The sequence below is a fragment of the Salmo salar genome, chromosome ssa20 (genome assembly GCF_905237065.1).
Source record: "Salmo salar chromosome ssa20, Ssal_v3.1, whole genome shotgun sequence".
NCBI lineage: Eukaryota > Metazoa > Chordata > Actinopteri > Salmoniformes > Salmonidae > Salmo > Salmo salar.
Window position 1 is genome coordinate 29,920,055 of NC_059461.1, and position 25,054 is coordinate 29,945,108.

Here is a 25,054-nt window from a genome sequence, read left to right on the forward strand (position 1 = left end):
ACAACGCTACCTGCTGGAGGGAGACAGATTTCCCGTCGAGTTGGGCCTCTCTTCCCTACAGTCATTGTCGGGCGGAGACGAAGGAAGGAAGGAAGTAAGCAGTTATTTAAATGCATGGCGAATAGTTTGGTGACAGAATATCGTTTGGATGATTGATCATATTTAATTCATTTGATCGCACACGCTAATAACAAACCGTGTGTGTGGCAGCTAGCTAGCCAAGTTAGCCCACAGACTGCAGCTACACAGTGGACTGATCCGGGCTGACCTGCGGCGTGCTGTTATTATCAGTGAAGTGAGGACAGCTCGGCTCTTTCAGATATCTTGTCATGGAGGACCCATTTGACAGTGGTAAGGAATAATGATGACGCTACCTAGCTGCTCCCCATACTTTCCAGCCAGCCACAATTTCTGTAGTAACGTTAGTTAGTTAGTTAGCTAACTAGCATTTTAGCTTGCGGACGGTTACCTACATAACGTTCCAAGTCAACAAGTGTCAGGCTCTTGATAGCCAGGCAGCAGTTTTGGTACGAACTAATCAGCATTCATACACTTGTAATGATGGGTACGTTAGCTGATAGAAACATGGATAGCTACGCCTGGCCTTGGAATACAGCTAAATTAAAATAGCCAGTGTATCTCTGACAGAGTTTGCCTGAGTAGACTGTGATCTGTAGCTTTAGTTCTCAGTGTGACATTCACTTGGGGACATTCCCCAGTCGGGCTGAGGTCAGGGTAACTTTTGACTCTTTTCAGCCGTGGGCCTATTTTATTTAACCCATTAAAGCAGTGTTACTCACTATTTTTTGTAAGGGGGCTACTTGGGGTTGAGACAATCATTCAGAGGGCTGCATACGTCTTTAATTTGTTGTACTTCTAATTCCAATATTATCAATTGAGAGCAATAGAGCACATGTACATATATACATACACACACCAAATGGGCAACATCACATGTATAAGACCCATATGTTGGATGACTGAAAATGTCCCTTCTGCTCCTTGACTGAATTCATTCTAAATGTATAGTCTGTTGCCATCCTTGTGAGGCAAACCAGGTGTGCATTGGCCAGTCTGTTTTTCTGTTTTTATTTCACAATATTCATTGTTGAAAATGTTGCTTCACATGAATAAGTGCTGACAAAAATGGTCACCCTTTGCACACACTGCTTCAGAAGTGGATACTATGAGTCTGACACAAGGCTCCAGAAACATCTGATCTTAGTTCACCTTGCTTTGTCATTTGCCTGCAGCTCCACTATCTCACTCTCTAGTCCAGCACGGTCAGGACAGAGGGCTGTGATGACACTATCTCACTCTCTAGTCCAGCACGGTCAGGACAGAGGGCTGTGATGACTGGGGTCAGAGATGACACTATCTCACTCTCTAGTCCAGCACGGTCAGGACAGAGGGCTGTGATGACTGGGTCAGAGATGACACTATCTCACTCTCTAGTCCAGCACGGTCAGGACAGAGGGCTGTGATGACTGGGTCAGAGATGACACTATCTCACTCTCTAGTCCAGCACGGTCAGGACAGAGGGCTGTGATGACACTATCTCACTCTCTAGTCCAGCACGGTCAGGACAGAGGGCTGTGATGACTGGGTCAGAGATGACACTATCTCACTCTCTAGTCCAGCACGGTCAGGACAGAGGGCTGTGATGACTGGGGTCAGAGATGACACTATCTCACTCTCTAGTCCAGCACAGTCAGGACAGAGGGCTGTGATGACACTATCTCACTCTCTAGTCCAGCACAGTCAGGACAGAGAGCTGTGATGACACTATCTCACTCTCTAGTCCAGCACGGTCAGGACAGAGGGCTGTGATGACTGGGGTCAGAGATGACACTATCTCACTCTCTAGTCCAGCACGGTCAGGACAGAGGGCTGAGATGACACTATCTCACTCTCTAGTCCAGCACGGTCAGGACAGAGGGCTGTGATGACTGGGTCAGAGATGACACTGGCACACGAAAGGGGTTCTCAATGAAGTTATCCTTGAATCTTGACTCCAACTCTTCCAACACATGCACCAATGCATCATAGCTAAAATGTTTTAGTATGTCTGGGTTGGATGTGGTGACTGGGAAATTAAGAAATAGTCTTGTCAGGTATGAACCGTGTGGTGATTTTATTTTGAAATGCTGTGACCACACGCAGCATTTTGCCTGGAGTTTTAGCTTTCCCTTGGAGTTGGGGATTCATTGTTCAGGTGAAGTCAGTTCAAAAAGCCAGCTTTAATATCCACTGTGGATCATCCAGCTCGGGCTCCTCTCTGCCCTTGCTTGCAACAAATTCACGGATTTGAGGAAAAATCTTTCCAAAACTCTGCCACCAGACAGCCATATCACCTCATTGTAAAATATCATGTCGCAGTAGTCTGTCTGGTTTTCCTCTAGCAACTGGCAGAAGTGCCGGTGATTCGGTGCCCTCGCAATAATAATGTTCACCACGCGCACGACTTGCTGCATCAAATTCTGTACGTCACAGTACGTCACACTTTGAGTTTAGCCACAAGTTCTTCCTGATGAATGAAACATAACAAATTCGGGAATATCCTCTCTCTTGCAGAGTTGCAGTCCCTTAATTTGCTTTAAAATAGCCTCCTTGTTTGTGAAATCAGCATACAATATTTAGGCTGAGGCCAAAAAACATTATTTTACATTGCCGTGTCTGTGAAGGCCGCCTTGTTTCTTGCGAGTATCCTAGCAATCTCATATGTTGCCTCTGTCATTTTCTCTGCAACAGTGTTAGATCTGTTTATTTGTTTTTGTCCTTTGAGTAGCGCTATTTTGTTGTTTCTGAGGTTGCTTTGTGGCAGATATGTTTTGTCGTGGTGTGACTGGAAATGTCGCTCTAAATTTGCTCGTTTAAAACAATTGACTGCCTTCTGGCAAATAAGACAAAGTGAGCTAGTCCCACCATGCTGTACAAAAAAAATTGTCTGTCCATTTCTCTTGGAACTTTCTGTGTTCTTGAATCGATCGTATCCTTCGTTTAGCCACCGGAGCCACATTAGCTAGCTACATTTCCTCGCCATCATCTTCCTGATTTTCCGGTGGTTGTTTGTTCAAAGCTGTCACGTTGTTCTTCAGCTCTTCCCCCTCATTTTCATTGTCAATAGATTTACATGTATTTTTTACAATCGATCCATGTCGACCAGAGTGCAAAATTAGCTAGTAACAAACTGATATGTCAGTCGCTGTAGCTGAGCAGTCGCGTCCATTTCAGCCTTTCTGCTAAACATCTCCGCTATAACGCCATCTATTTGCTGTCCAGGGAACAATAGATATATCTAATGAAGTGATTCAGTACTGCATTAAATAGTACCCGTCTCAACGTCAACAGTGAAGAGGCGGCTCTGGGATGCTGGCCTTCCAGTCCAATGTCTGTGTTCTTTTGCCCATCGTAATCTTTTCTTTTTATTGGCCAGTGTGAGATATCGCTTTTTCCTTGTAACTCTGCCTAGAAGGCCAGCATCCCGGAGTCGCCTCTTCACTGTTGACGTTGAGACTGGTGTTTTGCGGGTACTATTTAATGAAGCTTCCCGTTGAGGACTTGTGAGGCGTCTGTTTCTCAAACTAGACACTCTAATGTACTTGTCCTCTTGCTCAGTTATGCACCGGGGCCTCCCACTCCTCTTTCTGTTCTGGTTAGAGACAGTTTCCGCTGTTCTGTGAAGGGAGTAGTACACAGCGTTGTACGAGATCTTCAGTTTCTTGGCAATTTCTCGCATGAAATTGCCTTCATTTCTCAGAACAAGAATAGACTGACGAGTTTCAGAAGAAAGGTCTTTGTTTCTGGCCATTTTGAGCCTGTAATCGACTCCACAAATGCTGATGCTCCAGATACACAACTAGTCTAAATAAGGCCAGTTGTTTTGCTTCTTTAATCAGTACGACAGTTTTCAGCTGTGTTAACATAATTGCAAAAGGGTTTCTAATGATCAATTAGCCTTTTAAAATAATAAACTTGGATTAGCTAACACAACATGCCATTGGAACACAGGAGTGATGGTTGTTGATAATGGGTCTCTGTACGCCTATGTAGATATCCATAAAAAATCTGCTGTTTCCAGCCACAATAGTCATTTACAACATTAACAATGTCTACACTGTATTTCTGATCAATTTGATGTTATTTTAATGGACAAAAAATGAGCTTTTATTTAAAAAACAAGGACCTTTCTAAGTGACCCCAAACTTTTGACCGGTAGTGTATGTCAGCTACTAATACTTAAAATTTTTTTTAAATAGGCCCTATTATATTTCAAAATTCTAATCATATTCGTGAGCCTATAATTGTAACTTTGTAGGCTGCATATCCTGTACCAGCATCACATGTTCTCTCCCAGCATCATGGTCTGAACGAGGTGCGTAATTCCAGTTCGTAATACAGAACAATACAGTAAAGTAGTATAGTCCAGACTAAAAAAGATTAGCCTCCTGGAACTTGTTTAATTTATTAGCTACATCTATGGGCTTTAATGTTTTTCTGTTGTGCGTAATGTGTGGTAGCCTATATATCATAAAATATATTCGATAACGGCACAATCGCTTGGGCTCATAAAATGTATTTAATGTAGGGATCATAAAATGTATTTAATGTAGGGATCAAAAAGGTCTTTAATGAATTGCTCAGGTAGCATCAGACTTGAATTTTCATGCCGATCAAAGCTCTAATGAAATCCAGACATGTTTATATGCTTTAGAATGACACTAACGATTTTGGCCAGAAATCCTGGGTGAAAGGGGATTTATTCTCGGGATGGATGGAACATTTGTAAAATACCAGGAAAATATTAAACCCTACTACTCAGGAAAGTGAGGAAACACAACTTAGAGTTTTGGACTGGATGTGTTTTATTCTTCCAGTCGTCATCAGAGGGCCGTTGTATGTGTGCATGTATTAACCAGCGTTCTAAAATATGTTTTACTCTTGTGGATTTCTATTCCTTTGCTACTACTGCTATCACTCACTGATAACAACAAAATGCAAATAATTCCAGTAGTCTGGTCTTTCTGGTTCCTCTCCTGTGTGTAGGTGAAAATAGCATTTTTGGGCAAGAGATCTTAATCTTTGGCCCAAAAAATACTTCTGACTCGCCTCATGGGCCAGTGCCTTTCTCAGACCTTAGTGTCTATCCCTGCGAAATGTAATAGACATTTGGTGTTAGTTGCAGGTGGAAATGTTACATGTATCTCCTGTAAATAACAACAATCATTCATAAAATGAGTCAGAATTGGATATGTAGCTCACAGTTTTGTGCTACTCAAAGATGCTGTCTCCTCTTGTTCTGGTTACTCAGGCCAGCCTAGGCCAAGCTGTGTGTAGTGTTATTTACAGTCTGTGACTGCTTTAGCGTAGTGCATTTGTTTATCTGTTCTAAAAGCACATCGAGCTGTTGGAGACACGCCGAGCCTTGTGCAACATACACACTAACAACTGCAAGTGACACACCCAAGAAGGCAGGCTACGTTATGTCACAGTTGAGTTTATCCTACACAACTCAATCATTTTATTTTCCTCTTAACTCACTCAACTGGTTACTTGTTCAGGCCTGTACATTTGATTGGGCTCCTTATCCCGTCTGTGTGTGTGTGTGTGTGTGTGTGTGTGTGTGTGTGTGTGTTTAATCTGATAAGGACCAGAAGGTTCTTTCTGTAGGCTCAGTAGCACTGACTGTACTCTCCTGCTCTGTGCTGTCTGCTTTATTACAGCAAATAAAGGACTTCTGTCTTTTCGGATTAGAACACACAGACACTCACACACACTACTAGTCAATAGACACAGCCATCTTTCTCTGTGGGGGGGCGTTTTCATTAAAGCTTAATTGACTATTTGAAAAATATTCCAAGTATGTTATTTCGTTAGCCTAGCCTGCCGCAATTCAGAATGCACAAGGCCTACGTGAAAAGCCTAACTGATGGGGGAATCCTGTCCTGGACATTGTGAGTGCACTGTAGGCCTATGTATGGAGCTGAAATGTCCAGAGGTTATGCCTTGTTCAGCTGACAGACAGTCAGGTTGTTTTCACTCAAACACAGCTTCACCTACTTGGCCTTATATGCCCTGCACTGGCCTCAAACTTCAGGTCTGCATGTCTCTAGCTAAGTGCTGTAGGCTATAGGATAAACATATATGTCTGTGGCTCTGAGTCTGTGTATGTTTGGTGAAAACAGTAAAAGTGTGGTGAGCTGCTGCTGACACTTTCCATTTCACTGCAGCTTCCGCTACAGCCCTTGCTGTTGCAGCTTCAGCTAGAGCTCTTGTGGTTTCAGTTTCCGCTACAGCCCTTGCTGTTTCAGCTTCCGCTACAGCCCTTGCTGTTTCAGTTTGAGGTGTCGTCATTTTAGTCTGAATAACATATACAACATTTATAGAACAGCCTCATTTGACACTAATACTAGTTGTTCTAACATGGCATTAGGTCTATCGGGTTGGTGTGAGTCTAATAAGGTTGCTATGGTTCTTTTGATCTGGGTATTTTTACATGGGCCTATTATTCAGCTCCATATTATTAGGAGCAAGACTGGCTGCAGTGCTGCAGACCACATGACCTCTGAATCAGGACTCTGTCTGCTGCAGGAAGGGATAGGGGAAACTGATGGCTTCATTTAGCTTTCTCTTGTTCACTTAGTGTAGGCAGCTAGGCCCTACCAACACGCACGCTTTCTCACAATGGAAAACACAATGCAACGAACGTACTTGGTGTATGAGATGGCTTTGTTCTAGCTCTTCACTTAGCCTACACGGTACACCCACTATTCACAGACACACGCTGGGACTTCAGAATACTTGGTCTTATTACAGGAGAGAATGGGACATTTTATACAGTTTCACAACTGCTGTTATTATTGAATTAGAGAGAGTTGAGCGTTTGTCTGTAGAGCCACATGGGATAATCAATAGAAATGGAGCCACACACACACACACACACATTTTATTGAACGTGTGTGTGTGTGTGTGTATTAACCTTTTTGTTTGTTTGTGTGTGTAACCAGAGCGAGCGTCCCTGCCCAGGAATATGATAGAGAACAGTATGTTTGAGGAGGAACCTGACGTGGTGGACCTGGCTAAAGACTCTGCAGCCTTCCCGGTAATTACATACTATACAGCACTGACATTAACCCATCCACCCATCAGTTGTCCCGTCTCTTCTAACTGTTGGACTTTTTCCAGATGGTCATATTGTCCCCCCTCTTCCACCTCCCTCCTCCAGGCGTTGGAACCAGATGAGGTGGTCTACGAGCCCCGTAGCTCCCGTCTGCTGGTGCGAGGTCTGGGAGAGAACGACCTGGACGATGAGGAGGAGGACTATGAGTCGTCAGCCCGCCTACTGGGCATGTCCTTCATGAACAGAAGCTCCACCCACAATCCTAGCTCCTCCCCTTACAACAGACAGGCTCCACCCAGGTCCTTTTTACTTTTCAAATCCAATCAAACTTTATTTAAAGTGAATTTAAACATCCCAGTACACTTTACAGTAAATTAAAAACAATAATATAAACAATACTAAAGATAAATATTATATTTATAGATTCGTAAATACTGTTTTTTGGTTTTTGACCAGGTCATGTTCCTGCCCCTCGGCTCGTATGCTGGTGGTGGGCGTGTTCATTTTGGTACTGGTCGCATCCATGGCGATGGTTCTCTACTTCCTGCCTGGCTGTACCTTCACTAAGGTAGGGGTGTGTGTGTTGGAGTGTCGGGGGTTTATGTATGTGAAAAGTGTGTGGCTCCTGCATTGGCCTCCACAGGTACGGGAAGTGGTACCAGTGCCAAAGGGAAAGATGGTGTGTGTATACAGTTGAAGTCGGAAGTTTACATACACCTTAGCCAAATACATTTAAACTCAGTTTTCACAATTCCTGACATTTAATCCTAGTAAACAATCCCTGTCTTAGGTCAGTTAGGATCACCACTTTATTTTAAGAATGTGAAATGTCAGAATAATAGTAGAGAGAATTATTTCTTTCAGCTTTTATTTCTTTCATCACATTCTCAGTGGGTCAGAAGTTTACATACACATTCCACAAGCTTCCCACAATAAGTTGGGTGAATTTTGTCCCATTCCACCTGACAGAGCTGGTGTAACTGAGTCAGGTTTGTAGGCCTCCTTGCTCGCACATGCTTTTTCAGTTCTGCCCACAAATTTTCTATGGGATTGAGGTCAGGGCTTTGTGATGGCCACTCCAATACCTTGACTTTGTTGTCCTTAAGCCATTTTGCCACAACTTTGGAAGTATGTTTGGGGTCAATGTCCATTTGGAAGACCCATTTGCGACCAAGCTTTAACTTCCTGACTGATGTCTTGAGATGTTGCTTCAATATATCCACATAATTTTCCTCCCTCATGACGCCATCTATTTTGTGAAGTGCACCAGTTCCTCCTGCAGCAAAGCACCCCAACAACATGATGCTGCCACCCCCGTGCTTCACGGTTGTGATGGTGTTCTTCGGGTTCCAAGCCTCCCCCTTTTTCCTCCAAACATAACGATGGTCATTATGGCCAAACAGTTCTATTTTTGTTTCATCAGACCAGAGGACATTTCTCCAAAAAGAACGATCTTTGTCCCCATGTGCAGTTCAAACAGTCTGGCTTTTTTATGGCGATTTTTAAAGCTGTGGCTTCTTCCTTGCTGTGCGGCCTTTCAGGTTATGTCGATATAGGACTCGTTTTACTGTGGATATAGATTATTTTCTACTTGTTTCATCCAGCATCTTCACAAGGTCCTTTGCTGCTGTTCTGGGATTGATTTGCACTTTTCGCACCAAAGTACGTTCATCTCTAGGAGACAGAATGCGTCCCCTTCCTGAGCGGTATGATGGCTGGTGGTGCCATGGTGTTTATACTTGCGTACTATTGTACAGATGAACGTTGGTACCTTCAGGCATTTGGAAATTGCTCCCAAGGATGAACCAAACTTGCGAGGTCTACAATTTTTTTTCTGAGGTCTTGGCTGATTTATTTTGATTTTCCCATGATGTCAAGCAAAGAGGCACTGAGTTTGAAGGTAGGCCTTGAAATACATCCACAGGTACACCTCCAATTGACTCAAATGACGTCAATTAGCCTATCAGAAGCTTCTAAAGCCATGATATCATTTTCTGGAGTTTTCCAAGCTGTTTAAAGGCACAGTCAACTTAGTGTATGTAAACTTCTGACCCACAGGAATTGTGATACAGTGAATTATAAGTGAAATAATCTGTCTGTAAACAATTGTTGGAAAAATGACTTGTGTCATGCAGAAGGTAGATGTCCTAACCGACTTGCCAAAACTATAGTTTGTTAACAAGAAATGTGTGGAGTGGTCGAAAAACAAGTTTTAATGACTCCAACCTAAGTGTATGTAAACTTCCGACTTCAACTGTATATACAGTGCCTTCAGAAAGTATTCATACATCTTGACTTATTCCACATTTTGTTGTGTTACTGCCTGAATTTAAAATGCATTAAATTGCCTCATACCTCTGCACATTGATCTGGTACTGGTGCTCCCTGTATATAGCTCCACATTGATCTGGTACTGGTACTCCCTGTATATAGCTCCACATTGATCTGGTACTGGTACTCCCTGTATATAGCTCCACATTGATCTGGTACTGGTACTCCCTGTATATAGCTCCACATTGATCTGGTACTGGTACTCCCTGTATATAGCTCCACATTGATCTGGTACTGGTACTCCCTGTATATAGCTCCACATTGATCTGGTACTGGTACTCCCTGTATATAGCTCCACATTGATCTGGTACTGGTACTCCCTGTATATAGCTCCACATTGATCTGGTACTGGTACTCCCTGTATATAGCTCCACATTGATCTGGTACTGGTACTCCCTGTATATAGCTCCACATTGATCTGGTACTGGTACTCCCTGTATATAGCTCCACATTGATCTGGTACTGGTACTCCCTGTATATAGCTCCACATTGATCTGGTACTGGTACTCCCTGTATATAGCTCCACATTGATCTGGTACTGGTACTCCCTGTATATAGCTCCACATTGATCTGGTACTGGTACTCCCTGTATATAGCTCCACATTGATCTGGTACTGGTACTCCCTGTATATAGCTGCACATTGATCTGGTACTGGTATTCCCTGTATATAGCTCCACATTGATCTGGTACTGGTACTCCCTGTATATAGCTCCACATTGATCTGGTACTGGTACTCCCTGTATATAGCTCCACATTGATCTGGTACTGGTACTCCCTGTATATAGCTCCACATTGATCTGGTACTGGTACTCCCTGTATATAGCTCCACATTGATCTGGTACTGGTACTCCCTGTATATAGCTCCACATTGATCTGGTACTGGTACTCCCTGTATATAGCTCCACATTGATCTGGTACTGGTACTCCCTGTATATAGCTCCACATTGATCTGGTACTGGTACTCCCTGTATATAGCTCCACATTGATCTGGTACTGGTACTCCCTGTATATAGCTCCACATTGATCTGGTACTGGTACTCCCTGTATATAGCTCCACATTGATCTGGTAATGGTACTCCCTGTATATAGCTCCACATTGATCTGGTAATTGTACTCCCTGTATATAGCTCCACATTGATCTGGTAATTGTACTCCCTGTATATAGCTCCACATTGATCTGGTACTGGTACTCCCTGTATATAGCTCCACATTGATCTGGTACTGGTACTCCCTGTATATAGCTCCACATTGATCTGGTACTGGTACTCCCTGTATATAGCTCCACATTGATCTGGTACTGGTACTCCCTGTATATAGCTCCACATTGATCTGGTACTGGTACTCCCTGTATATAGCTCCACATTGATCTGGTACTGGTACTCCCTGTATATAGCTCCATTCTTGTGTATTTTTGTGTTAGTTACTATTTTATTTTGGATTATTTTTGCATTGTTGGGAAATGTTCGTAAGCAAGCATTTCATTGTCAAGTCTACACCAGTTGTATTCGGCGCATGTGATAAATATAATTTGATTTCTAACATATATTATTTCTCACGCATCTACTCACAAATGAAATACAGACATCACATTTCCCTAAGTATTTACTCCACTGAGTTAATACATGATAGAATCATCTTTGGCTGTGATTACAGCTGTGAGTCTTTCTGGGTAAGTCTCTAAGAGCTTTGCACACCTGGATTGTACATTATTTTCAAATTATTCAAACTCTGTTTTAGGTTATTGTCCTGCTGAAAGGTGAATTTGTCTCCCAGTGTCTGTTGGAAAGCAGACTGAACCAGGTTTTTCTTTAAGATTGTGCCTGTGCTCAATTCTGTTTATTTTTATCCCCAAAAAACTTCCTAGTACTTGCCGATGACAAGCATACCCATAACAAGATGCAGCCACCACCATGCTTGAAAATATGAAGAGTGGTACTCAGTGATGTGTAGGAATTGCCCCAAACATAATGCTTTGTATTCTGGACATGAAGTTACTTTCTTTGCCACGTTTTTGCACTTTTATTTTTGTGCCTTAGGATGCATGTTTTAGAATATTTTTATTCTATTCAGGCTTCCTTCTTTTCACTCTGTAATTCAGGTTAGTATTGTGGAGTAACTACAAAGTTAATGATCCATCCTCAGTTTTCTCCGATCACAGCCAGTAAACACTGTACCTGTTTATAAAGTCACCATTGGTCTCATGGTGAAATCATTGGTCTCATGGTTTCCTTTCTCTCTGGCAACTGAGTTAGGAAGGACACCTGTATCTGTGTAGTGACTGGGTGTAATGTACACCATCCAAAGTGTAATTATTAACTTCACCATGCTCAAAGGGATATTCAATGTCTGCTTCTTTTTATTTTACCCATCTACCAGTAGGTGCCCTTTGCGAGGCATTGGACATCCTCCCCGGTCTTTGTAGTTGAATCTGTTTTTGAAATTCACTGTTCGACTGAGGGACCTTACAGATCATTGTATGTGTGGATACAGAGATGAGGTAGTCATTCAACAATCATGTTAAACACTATTTCACACAGAATGAGTCCATGAATCTTATTATGTGACTTGCTAAGCACGTTTACTCCCGAACTTATTTAGACTTGCCATTGTTGAATACTTATTGACTCAAAACATTTCAGCTTTAATTTTTAATTAATTTGTAAAAATGTTGAAAAACATAATTTCACTTTGACATTCTGGGGTATTGTGGCTGTAACACAACAAAATCAAGGTGTGTGAATACTTTGTGAAGTAACTGTGTATATTCACTGTGTTGATCCTCTTTCTCCCCAGGCTGGCTGTGGTAAGGCTAACTCCTCCACTCCTATGGAGCCATCCTATCCTAACAGCACCAATGGGGAGCTGTTTCCCTGGAATGAGCTCCGACTCCCAGCCAGTGTACGGCCTGTGAACTATGATCTCTCCTTGACCCCTAACCTGACTTCCATGACCTTCACTGGCCGCACTGTCATCAACATGACAATACTACACAACACCAAGCACGTAGTTCTGCACAGCTCTGAACTCATTATCACCAAGGCAACCTTCCAGGTAACCTATGATCAGCCATGCCATTGCTATTTGCTCGAAATTAATATGAAGAGAATGTGTAACTGTCAGACTAGCTTCCCCTGTGAAGATAAATTGTTTTACCTCAATAATGATGTTTTCCCAAGATAGTTATGTTTTCCCTTGCTCAATAATGTTTTATTAGATGATGTTTTACCTTATTAAATGCTGTTTTTACTATAACCCTTCCAGGTTGGAGAGGGTAAGAGTGTTGAGGTGAAGGTGTTGGAGTATAAACCATGGCAGCAGATAGCTGTCAGCTTCCCAGAGGATCTGAAGGTAGGCCAGGTGTGTGTGTTAACGTTGGACTACGCAGCCAGCCTCTCACACACCTATGACGGCTTCTATAACAGCTCCTACAATGACAAGACTGGAGCCAAGAGGTAAGCAAAATTATTTTAAAAAACGATTTACTAAAGTTTGCTCTGAAAATAACATCTTAACTCAGGGTGAATGCAGTGAGATGCATTGTGTAATAGTGTGTAAACCTGACAATGTTTGTTGACGTAGTAAACTACAGCTCCTCGCTCTCTGTGTGTGACTTTGGCCACCCTCTCCTCAGGGTCCTAGCTGCCACCCAGTTTGAGCCCCAGGCGGCCAGGAAGGCCTTCCCTTGTTTTGACGAGCCAGCCTTTAAAGCCACTTTCCTGGTCAGGATCACAAGGGAGCCTGGATACATCACTCTGTCCAACATGCCCCAGGTACTGTGTGTGTGTGTGTGTGTGTGTGTGTGTGTGTGTGTGTGTGTGTGTGTGCGCTCGAGAGTTTGCCTGCACCAGTGTGTGTTTAAGTGGTAAACATGCATCAATACATTACAAAATCAGATACGAGATGTGTTGATATCAAGTGATTACTGGAGACACTTGACATGAAGAATGCCAGTGATTAAGTAATCTGTTAATATAGCTGTTGTTGTGTTCCCCAGGCTAAGACGACCACATTACCCAGCGGCCTATTGGAGGATGAGTTTGAGCAGACTGCTGTTAATATGAGCACCTACCTGGTGGCCTTCATCGTAGCCAACTTCACCAGCATCACTAGAAACGTCTCCAATACACTGGTACGTACAGAATCTCTGCCTCACAATCTAGTCATACTATTTCTATGGCCTGCAAAACACTGGAATGCAACTGTCTACTCTGTGCCTATCCCCCTATTTTGGGATCTATTGTATTTATTCCATTTCTATGGTGTGTGTGTGTTCTAGGTGTCAGTGTACTCTGTGCCAGAGAAGAAGGAACACACACACTATGCTCTGGACACAGCCTCCAAGCTGCTGCACTTCTACAACACCTTCTTTAAAATCAACTACCCTCTGAGGAAACTAGGTGAGAGGTGACACAGAAACACACAGACACTCAGCCCTCACACAATAAACTCATTGATTAGGGATTTTTCTTTTAAGTCAATTTTAGATTAAGGCTGTAATGTAACAAAATGTGGAAAAAGTCAAGGGTTCTGAATACTTTCTGAATGCACTGTAGTATGAAGGCCAGAAGATTCATTTTGAAAATGTGTGAGAGAAAAGTGTAATGTTTTCGATAATGAGACACAAAATATGCCTTGGTATTTACCCCTCTACCTTTCCGTCCGTCCCTCTCTCTCTACTCTTCCTTCCTTCTCTCCACCTCCTCCAGACCTGGTTGCTATCCCAGACTTTCTGGCGGGAGCGATGGAGAACTGGGGTCTGATCACCTTTAGAGAGACCAGCCTGCTGGTGGGAAACCAGTCCTCTCCTCTTGACAAACAACTCATCGCTAACGTCGTAGCCCACGAGCTCGCTCACCAGGTGTGTGTTTGTCTGGTGTGTGTGTGTGTGTAGGCTACTACAAGGTGATGGAACATATGTGTATGTATCTCAGTCTTAATGCTGTTTTGATGTTTGGTTAGAAAGCGCTGCTGTTTTATGCAGTTGCTATAACAGTGCTGTAATGCTCATTATGATAGTGTTATAAAGCGGTCATAAAACTGTTCTAATTCCGCTGTGATGTTGTGTGTCAGTGGTTTGGGAACCTGGTGACGATGCGTTGGTGGAATGATCTGTGGCTGAACGAAGGCTTCGCCACCTACTGGCAGTACATGTCCCTAATGACAGAGTTCCCACAGCTGGACCTAGTAAGCAGCACCACGTCACACATGCAGGTTCTGTGTAGGTTTAGATAACAGTGGATTGATGATCTGTCTTCCGTCTCCAGGGCAATGTGTTCCTGGGGGTACGCTTTAAGGCTATGGCCAAAGATTCTCTGAACTCCTCCCACCCAGTGTCAGTGTCGTCCCAGGTGACCACACCTGAGCAGGTGTCTGAGATGTTTGACTCTGTCACCTATGAGAAGGTACAGTCTCGAGCTTTACTCACAAATGTGCTTAAAAGTTAATTGATTAGTAGAGTGAAGGATATTGGTGCTGTAGTGTCTGTCTGTCCGTGTGTGTCTGTAGGGTGCTTCCCTCCTGCTGATGTTGAACACCACTCTGCCAGACGGTCAGTTCAAGGAAGGACTCATGAAATACCTGGATACCTACAGAGGCTCTAACACTGTTACTGAAGACCTCTGGAACAGTCTCACCCAGGTAGCTGTGGTCTGTCTGAGACACTCTTTTTCCGTTTCCTGATGAGTTATTTTCACAGGTTCCTTATTTTGCGGCTGTAAAATCTGGCGCCATATCCTTCCTCTTTTCACAACGGTCACCCTGTCTGTTCTTTACGTGGGGGTGTCTTGTCTGTTGTATTACGTGGGGGTGTCTTGTCTGTTGTATTACGTGGGGGTGTCTTGTCTGTTGTATTACGTGGGGGTGTCTTGTCTGTTGTGTTTCGTGGGGGTGTCTTGTCTGTTGTGTTACGTGGGGGTGTCTTGTCTGTTGTGTTAAGTGGGGGTGTCTTGTCTGTTGTGTTAAGTGGGGGTGTCTTGTCTGTTGTGTTAAGTGGGGGTGTCTTGTCTGTTGTATTAAGTGGGGGTGTCTTGTCTGTTGTATTACGTGGGGGTGTCTTGTCTGTTGTATTAAGTGGGGGTGTCTTGTCTGTTGTATTAAGTGGGGGTGTCTTGTCTGTTGTATTAAGTGGGGGTGTCTTGTCTGTTGTGTTACGTGGGGGTGTCTTGTCTGTTGTGTTACGTGGGGGTGTCTTGTCTGTTGTGTTACGTGGGGGTGTCTTGTCTGTTGTGTTAAGTGGGGGTGTCTTGTCTGTTGTGTTAAGTGGGGGTGTCTTGTCTGTTGTGTTAAGTGGGGGTGTCTTGTCTGTTGTGTTAAGTGGGGGTGTCTTGTCTGTTGTGTTAAGTGGGGGTGTCTTGTCTGTTGTGTTAAGTGGGGTGTCTTGTCTGTTGTGTTAAGTGGGGGTGTCTTGTCTGTTGTGTTAAGTGGGGGTGTCTTGTCTGTTGTGTTAAGTGGGGGTGTCTTGTCTGTTGTGTTAAGTGGGGGTGTCTTGTCTGTTGTGTTAAGTGGGGGTGTCTTGTCTGTTGTGTTTCGTGGGGGTGTCTTGTCTGTTGTATTACGTGGGGGTGTCTTGTCTGTTGTATTACGTGGGGGTGTCTTGTCTGTTGTATTAAGTGGGGGTGTCTTGTCTGTTGTATTAAGTGGGGGTGTCTTGTCTGTTGTATTAAGTGGGGGTGTCTTGTCTGTTGTATTACGTGGGGGTGTCTTGTCTGTTGTGTTAAGTGGGGGTGTCTTGTCTGTTGTGTTAAGTGGGGGTGTCTTGTCTGTTGTGTTAAGTGGGGGTGTCTTGTCTGTTGTGTTACGTTGGGGTGTCTTGTCTGTTGTGTTACGTGGGGGTGTCTTGTCTGTTGTGTTACGTGGGGGTGTCTTGTCTGTTGTGTTACGTGGGGGTGTCTTGTCTGTTGTGTTAAGTGGGGGTGTCTTGTCTGTTGTGTTAAGTGGGGGTGTCTTGTCTGTTGTATTAAGTGGGGGTGTCTTGTCTGTTGTATTAGTACTACTGATGTTGATACTCCATCTCTCTCCCATGGTGATGAGTAGTCAAATGAGTAGATTCTTTGTATTTATTATTGATGATTGTTGGTTCTGGATGCTCCAGGCCCAGGTGCTTCCCCAGCAGGAGAATGTGTCAGACATGATGAGAACATGGACGCTGCAAAAAGGCTTCCCATTAGTCACTGTTAGCCGCAAGGGTGGTCACGTGACGCTCACACAGGAACACTTCCTGCTCTCCGCAGACAACACCACACACACCTCTAGGTGAGACATGCACACACACACACACACACACACACACACACACACACACACACACACACACACACACACACTCACACATACACACACTCTCACACATACACACACTCTCTCACACATACACACACACTCTCACACATACACACACACACTCTCTCACACATACACACTCTCACACATACACACACACGCTCTCACACATTCACGCACACACTCTCTCTCACACACACTCTCTCTCTCTCACACACACACATTCACACCAACCTTTCTTTGTGTTCTCCTCAGCCTGTGGCATATCCCCGTGACGTATGTGAATGACAGCTGTAGCTCTGCCCCTTCCTGCAGACAGATCTTCATGCTGAGAAATAAGACAGGTAAATAATAAGACAGGAAAATAATAAGACCGGTAAAACTCTGTACATTCAGCTCTGTAGTTGTCAGTGAGCTTGACTAACTTCATTAATTGTCCAATTCAGGACAAGCAAGCCTTTATGATTTTAATTGCTTGTGATATATACAGTGCATTCGGAAAGTATTCAGACCCCTTGACTTTTTCCACATTTTGTTACGTTACTGTTTATTGTTTTTTTCCCCTCGTCAAGCTACACACAATACACCATAATGACAAAGCAAAAACAAAATTGTTGCCAATTTATAAAAAAATAAAAAAATGAAATATCATATTTGCATAAGTATTCAGACCCTTTACTCAGTACTTTGTTGAAGCACCTTTGGCAGCGATTACAGCATTGAGTCTTGGGTATGACGCTACAAGCTTAGAACACCTATATTTGGGGAGTTTCTCCCATTCTTCTCTGCATATTCTCTCAAGCTCTGTCAGGTTGAATGGGGAGCGTTGCTGCACAGCTATTTTCAGGTCTCTCCAGAGATGTTAGATCTGGTTCAAGTCCGGGCTCTGGCTGGGCCACTCAAGGACATTCAGAGACTTGTCCCGAAGCCACTCCTGCATTGTCTTGGTTGTGTGCTTAGGGTTGTTGTCTTGTTGGAAGATGAACCTTCACTCCAGTCTGAGGTCCTAAGAGCTCTGGAGCGGTTTTCATCAAGGATCTCTCAGTACTTTGCTCCGTTCATCTTTGCCTCGATCCTGACAAGTCTGCCAGTCCCTGCCACTGAAAAATATCCCCACACCATGATGCTGCCACCACCATGCTTCACCATTGGGATGGTGCCAGGTTTCCTCCAGACGTGACGTATGGCATCAAGGGCGAAGAGTTCAATCTTGGTTTCATCAGACCAGAGAATCTTGTTTCTCATTGTCTGAGAGTCTTTAGGTGCCTTTTGGTAAACTCCAAGTGGGCTGTCGTGCCTTTTACTGAGGAGTGGCTTCCATCTAGCCACTCTACCATAAAGGCCTGATTGTTGGAGTGCTGCAGAGATGGTTGTCCTTCTGGAAGGTTTTCGCATCTCCGCAGAGGAACTCTAGAGCTCTGTCAGCGTGACCATCAGGTTCATGGTCACCTCCTTGACCAAGGCCCTTCTCCCCGGATTTCTCAGTTTGGCTGGACGGCCAGCTCTAGGAAGAGACTTGGTGGTTCCAAACATCTTCAATTTAAGAATGTTTTCGCTTTGTCATTATGGGGTATTGTGTGTAGACTGCTGAGGATTTAATAAAACATGTAATAATCCATTTTAGAATAAGGCTTAACGTAACAAAATGTGTAAAAAGTCAAGGGGTCTGAATACTTTCCGAAGGCCCTGTATATAGTAGCCTGCTGGTTGTATGCGCTGAGGTTCTAGGTAAAAGCATAACCATGTGTCTAAGTGCATTATGTGTTTCCACTTAGCGACTCTGAATGTGTCGGACAGTGTGAAGTGGCTGAAGTTGAACTACATGAACACGGGCTTCTATATAGTTCACTATGGAGACGAGGGCTGGACCACTCTCATAGACGCTCTTAAGACTGATATCAACACACTCACAGCCCACGACCGCGCTTCACTCATACACAACATCTTCTCCCTGTCCAGGTCAGTGTGTGTTTGTGCTGCGGCATAGTACGCTAATGATAATAGTAGCTGGGAGATGGATGTCTGTCTCTCAGAAAGACTCAATTCATTATTTTTTTTATGTGGTCGATGCTGTAAAAAATAATGTTCTCAGTCAACCTACCTGGTAAAATAAGGTTAGAACTAGATTATACATAGATTCATCTATTTTTAACCTCATTTTACCAGGTAGGATGACTGAGAACACATTATTTTTAACAGCAATGACCACTTTAAAAAATATATATATAATAATTGGAGGCCTGTCTTAATACTCTGCCTGGACTTGTACGATTGCGTGAATGTCTGTATTTTTGCTCCACAGACAACAGACACAAATAGACAGAATTCATTCAGATCTATTGTCTATTTTTCTCTCCCCCTCATCAGGCTGGGTCGTGTATCCTTCCGTCAAGTTTTAAATTTGTTGGACTATGCCACCAATGAGACTGAGACTGCTCCTCTGACAGAGGCCCTATCACAGCTCAGCTCTGTCTACAGACTACTGGACAAGAGACAGGAGCAAACACTGGTGGCCCGCATGAAGGTAAATGCATGCATACATACACACATACACACTAGATTGTCAGGTACCTTGTTTTGGAGCCTAGTCCCACCATTTGGGACACACTGACTGTGCTTTCACTTTGTAATGTGTGTTTCAGGCGTACATTTGGGGTCATTTTGGCCAGCTGATGGACAGTCAGGACTGGGGAGAGGAGGAGAGTGTGTCCAGACAGGAGCTGAGGTCAGCCCTGCTAGAGATGGCCTGTAGTCTGGGACGGCAGAACTGTACTGACCAGGCCACGGCCCTCTACGACCAGTGGACCAACTCCAACCAAACCAAACAGTAGGTACACACACCAATTGACTTTAGAGTTTATATATAAGAATATATACTTTTGCTGGTTTAAAAAATATATATACTTTTAGATTTGTTGGCCGCCATGGTCTTCATCAGTAGTAAAGCTAGATATCTATTCTATAGTGATCTTGTGGTGCTCTGTCTCCTCCAGGATCCCAGGTGATCTGCAGCGAGTGGTGTTCTCTGTAGCAGCCCAGTCTAACCTCGGATGGCTTTCTCTCATGGAGGCCTACAGTTCCACCACGTATGACTCTGAGAAACGCAAGATACTGCAGGCCCTGGCCTCCACACAGGACCCACAAAGCATCGTATGGTAAGGGAGAGTGTGGGTCCACAGTACTTAATCAATCAATTTACAGACAGATTAACTGGCCAACTAACCTCTACCCAGAGTTTGTGCAGAGAGACATACAGCTGTACTCAAGCTGATCTTCCCCCTGAAGCTAGGACAGAAGAGTCCCTTCCCATCTTCCTGAAAACATCTGAAACCCTACCTCTTCAAGGAGTATTTTAAATACCCTCCCCCCTCTTCTCGCACCCCCTCCTCATGCCCGAGGCTTTCGTGAACTAACATTCGCACTTCACTTTTTGCCCCCTTACTAGATCTGACTTTGCTGATAGCTACTTTATTGGGGAAAAAGTGCACTTACTATGACTGAGATATGTGGTTGTCCCACCTAGCTATCTTAGGATGAATGGACTAACTATGTCGCTCTGGATAAGAGTGTCTGCTAAATGACTAAAATGTCAGATGTGCCCAAGCTGTGCCCAGATATGTTTGTAGAGGCTTATGGTGTGTGTCTCTGCATCACTCTAAACACTTCCTCCTTCAGGATTCTGAGCACAGGGCTCGAGGGAGGGATTATCCAGACCCAGGAGCTGCCATTGGTCATCAGCACCATGAGCGACGGCTTCGCTGGCCACTTGTTCGTTTGGGACTTTGTCAAAGAGAACTGGGACAAGATCATAGAGAAGTGAGTGCCACCTTATGAATAAGATCAATTATACACTGAGTGTACAAAACATTAAAAACACCTGCTCGTTCCATGACAGATTGACCAGGTGAAAGCTATGATCCCTTTTTAATGTCACTTGTTAAATCCACTTCAATACGTGTAGATGAAGGGGAGGAGACAGGTTAAAGAAGGATTTTTAAGCCTTGAGACATGGATTGTGTATGTGTGCCATTTAAGAGGGTGAATGGGCAAGACAAAATATTTAAGCGTCTTTGAACGGGGTTTGGTAGTAGGTGCCAGGCACCGGTTTGTGGCAAGAACTGCTACGCTGCTGGGGTTTTCACGCTCAACAGTTTCCTGTGTGTATCAAGAATGGTCCACCACCCAAAGGACATCCATCCGAGTACACACAACTGTGGGAAGCATTGGAGTCAACATGGGCCAGCATCCCTGTGGAACGCTTCCGACACCTTGTAGAGTCCATGTCCTGACTAATGTAGGCTGTTCTGAGGGCAAAAAGGGGTGCAACTCAATATTAGGAAGGTGTTCCTATGTTTGGTATAGTAGGTGCACATTTACATACTTACAGCATCAACCTACAGAACAATGGACCCAAAAACAATAGTTTCCCAATTGATATCAGTGGGCCTGTTTCGAATTGGCTGTTTTGGAGCCTAGCCTATTTTGATTGGCTCTTGTGGATCCTGGCCTGTTCCGATTGGCTCTTGTGGAGAAGTGGCCTGTTTCTATTGGCTGTTGTGAAGAAATGGCCTGTTTTTGATTTTATGTGTGTGTGTGTGTGTGTGTGTGTAGGTTCCCAGTGGGGTCCTATCCCATCCAAAGCATCATCAAGTCCACCACCTCCCAGTTCTCCACTCAGACACACCTGGAGGAGGTGAGCTTACACCTCAGAACCATGCCGACTCTATATCATGTGTATCAGATACCTAGTGCGTGTTGGTCTTCTCTCATGTCAACTGTGTGTGTGTAGGTCCAGGGTTTCTTCTCCAGTCTGAAGGAGCGGGGCTCTCAGATGCGTAGCGTCCAGGAGGCTTTAGAGACCATCAGACTGAACCAGCTCTGGATGGACAGGAACCTCCCAACACTCAGAATCTGGCTCTAACATGGCCGCTTGGCAACTGTCGCTCCCAGCAACCTGCTCCGGGGGCCATGTTGGCATGGCAACAGGAGTGTTTGCACTATAGTAGGGCTTGTGTCTCAAATGACATCATATTCCCCATATAGTGACTACTTTATTTTTCACTATGGTCAAGAGTAGTTCACTATATAGGGAACAGGGTGTCCTATGAGTTGTAGTAGCCAGCTCAGGGTTGCTCTAGAGATTGTATCTGACCCCGTATCAGTCGGACTCTAACTCCTCTCTCTCTATGCTGTCGACCAAACCTTCACACCACTTTCATCACAACAGCATGCCTGGACACACAGCAGAGTGTCTTTTCTTTCAAACTCAACGTGCTTCACATTGTATGGAGGCAACTCACCCCTTCCACCACCCCCTAGTGCACATATGTGTAGCATCCACCTGAGAAAGAAGGACAAGGAATACAGGAAGAGAACATGCTGTGTAATCAGCGCTGGCAACATGTCATCAATATGCGTCACCTGTGAAACTCTCATTGCTCAGTGAATAATTGTGCTCTTTCAGGCCCCAGCCCCGACTCCAGCCTCCACATGACTGTCCTACTGTCTGGGGGAAGAGGGGGAGATGGGAGAATGTCTGTTGAAGGCCAGAGTAAGGCTACAGAGCTGACACACAATACAAAGGGGTTAGGTGACCGTGTACAGTAGGCACGCTCAGCAGGCTACAGCCAGAACGTGTATATGTTGAAGGAAAATACCTTACTGTTTAGATCAGTGGTGTCCCCCCCAAAAAATGTGGGACTAAAAATGACTAAAACCAAATTGAAACTGTGTAAAAATGCTAATGGCGCTATATTTCTACCGTTTATTGACTGTCCAGCTCGCTAATAATCACCGAAATGAAAACTAGACAGTCAGGGAGCATCAAAAATGATCAAAATGATGGATAGAGGACAAGTTTTTTTTTTGCCGATTTTGGAACTTTTTAAATATATTTGTTTTTAAAGACTGAATGCGGCTCTCAGGGCAAAATGAGTTTGAGACCCCTGGTTTAGATGTTCCCAAAGTTAAACTCTACCACATTTCCACCACTGTGGGTCTGTTAGACCTCAAGAAGTGTTTTGGTCTGTTGGTATAAACCAGGGGACAACGTTTGGTTTGGCCTGCAAGGACCACTAGGACCACTTTTTTTAGGAAGTCAGTCGGGTTCACAACTTACTGTTAGGAGATAGCATAGTAGAATACACAACGTAGAATACATTTGGTAGTGCATCAGTAGTTTTCCTCTTGTTATGTCAGTCACTGACAGTCAATCAGTTAGCCCATGTCAGCTAACATCGATTGCTAGGTAAGTTAGTCTAGCCAGCTATCTAAACCTTGCAGTAATCATGGCCGAATTACTGACTGGGAACCCAAGGCACGTGCCCAGGGGCCCTGACCTCCAGGGGGCCCTCCATTTGATTTGTTAATCATTCTCGCGGATATCATAGGAACATGGCATAAGCCATAGCAAAATGTGTAGAACTGCAGGGAATTAGCATTAAACGTGGAAAAATGTCTCACCATCCCATGGAAGAATGTGTACAATCACATGTAATTAGTCATGTGAAATTGCTGAAAATCTGCTTTAAAATATTGGTAATCAGAATGTGTTGTTAGGTGTCAAGTTATATGGCTACGATTTGATTCATGTTTCAAGATCCTAAAAAGCTATTGTTTACCTTTTTTATATTTCTAAATAAATGATTTCTTTGTTCGGCCCGCAGCTCATCACTCAGATTATATTTTGGTACACCAAGCCCAAAAGTTTGAGCACCCCTGGTGTAAACGTTGTTGGGTGAACTAAACCCCCCAGCACTTCTGTTGACGTAACTTTCATTGTTACATTTTGACAGTTAATGTCATACTGGAACCATTGTTAGATAAACAGGAATGTAACTGGCCTGCTGTCTAGCTTTATTCAGATTGAAGGAGTATAGTTAAGACCGCTTTTCCACTTTTCCTTTGCGTACGAGGCAATCTGTGTACAGATATTTCACTCTCTCGCAATGCTTGTGAAGATGTAATTATTGTGTAAATGCTACTGCTATCCTTACGTTGCTTTTTGCTCATGTTTTCTGTGCTTGCAGATTTTTTAGTTCGTTTTTGATGTTTGGTTTTGGTTGTATATTCGGTGTGTACAGTGTGATGCCTCAGACGTAAGAGTCCTGGTCAAAGGCTTTTAATGGTTTTGTTTTTAAAAATGATGAGCAACAATCGCGGTGGGCTTGGAATACACTGACAATTCTGCAAAGAAGAACAATGTATACTGATGAATGTGGGGTCACTTCAAGGGCTCAGGATCTTATATGAAACACAGCTAACAGTAGATCCTTATTAGGGTTGGGTGGCTGCATCATGGTTCTTTTCAATCTAAGTGGTGGTAATAATGAAATCAACAACTTCTTTAAAAATACCAATGTATGTTTTTAAAGTACAGGGTTGCCTGATTTTGTTTCTGTCTTTTCCATTTAAGGAGTTGAGTGAGTGACCTAAGAGCGTTGTGTCTGTAGACCTGGGTAGTGCAGTTTTAGCTGTGTCTGTAGTCCAACAGTCTTCTGTCATTGGTTAGCCTAGCTTAGTGGGCTAGGTTACGTTGTCTCACTATGTGCGATCTCTATGGTACTCCGTTGTCTATGGTAGCCCTGTTGTTTTTTTACTCTGTGTGGAAGATGATTGTATCAGCCTCCCGTCTGACTCTGGGTAGAAGTTCCCTGTAGGAACAGATCTAGGATCAGTTACACAACATTCAGACCTTAACCAAATATAAAACTGACCTTGGATCAGTGTCTAGGCCACAGTTAATTGGGGAGGACGGGCTTGTGGTAATGGCTGGAGCAGAATAATGGTATCAAATGCATCAAACACAGCTTCCATTCCAATTCCTTCATACCAACAATTATTTTGAGCCGTCCTCCTCAGCAGCCTCCACTGGTCTAGGGGTAACTACCTCCTCTCTGCTGCAGCAGCATTGGCTCAAATGTTGGCAACCACTGAATGTCCTGAAGGAGCTCTTCTATTACATAACAACATGACAAATGAATATCTGAGCTTCTACTGTTGCTTCTCTTCTAATCTAAAGCCTCAGATGTCTGTAGCCATGTCTCCTGTTTGGTACTGTCTCAATCTGAAGGAGGGTTTACTTCTCACTTTGAATGTTGTGATGTCATGTTGAAAACATTGGAACAGCCAGGTCATATTGGCCGTTATGATATGTCTATTATGAAATCTATCTTTGGTGCAGAATTGTCAGTGTATTCCTATGCCAAGCCCACCGCGAATGTTGCTCATCATTTTAAACTGTTTTGCACTGGGGTTGAATGATGCTGAATATTGTCAGGCTCTTCATGTCATGAAAAAAAGACGAATAAAATGTTTTTTCTGGA

The 25,054-nt window shown here is 43.7% G+C and overlaps 1 protein-coding gene across 3 annotated transcripts; it reads left to right on the forward strand.

The window, feature by feature from the left end:
* LOC106580282 (leucyl and cystinyl aminopeptidase) lies at nucleotides 1-25,054 on the forward strand. Of its 3 annotated transcripts, XM_014161112.2 has the most exons (23): nucleotides 1-94; nucleotides 211-351; nucleotides 7,008-7,102; nucleotides 7,226-7,419; nucleotides 7,577-7,688; nucleotides 12,246-12,503; nucleotides 12,714-12,904; nucleotides 13,084-13,222; nucleotides 13,447-13,581; nucleotides 13,729-13,849; nucleotides 14,159-14,310; nucleotides 14,523-14,636; nucleotides 14,717-14,854; nucleotides 14,958-15,089; nucleotides 16,543-16,703; nucleotides 16,986-17,074; nucleotides 18,506-18,689; nucleotides 19,098-19,254; nucleotides 19,373-19,557; nucleotides 19,724-19,885; nucleotides 20,406-20,546; nucleotides 21,342-21,423; nucleotides 21,520-25,054. In XM_014161112.2, exons 2-23 carry the CDS (start codon nucleotides 330-332, stop codon nucleotides 21,649-21,651), a joined length of 3,096 nt encoding a protein of 1,031 aa, XP_014016587.1. In that variant the 5' UTR covers nucleotides 1-94; nucleotides 211-329; the 3' UTR covers nucleotides 21,652-25,054. The 3 variants fall into 3 exon arrangements, with proteins under 3 accessions (XP_014016587.1, XP_014016589.1, XP_014016586.1); XM_014161111.2 differs by having other exon boundaries at nucleotides 14-351; XM_014161114.2 differs by lacking the exons at nucleotides 20,406-20,546; nucleotides 21,342-21,423; nucleotides 21,520-25,054 and having other exon boundaries at nucleotides 13-351; nucleotides 19,373-19,561.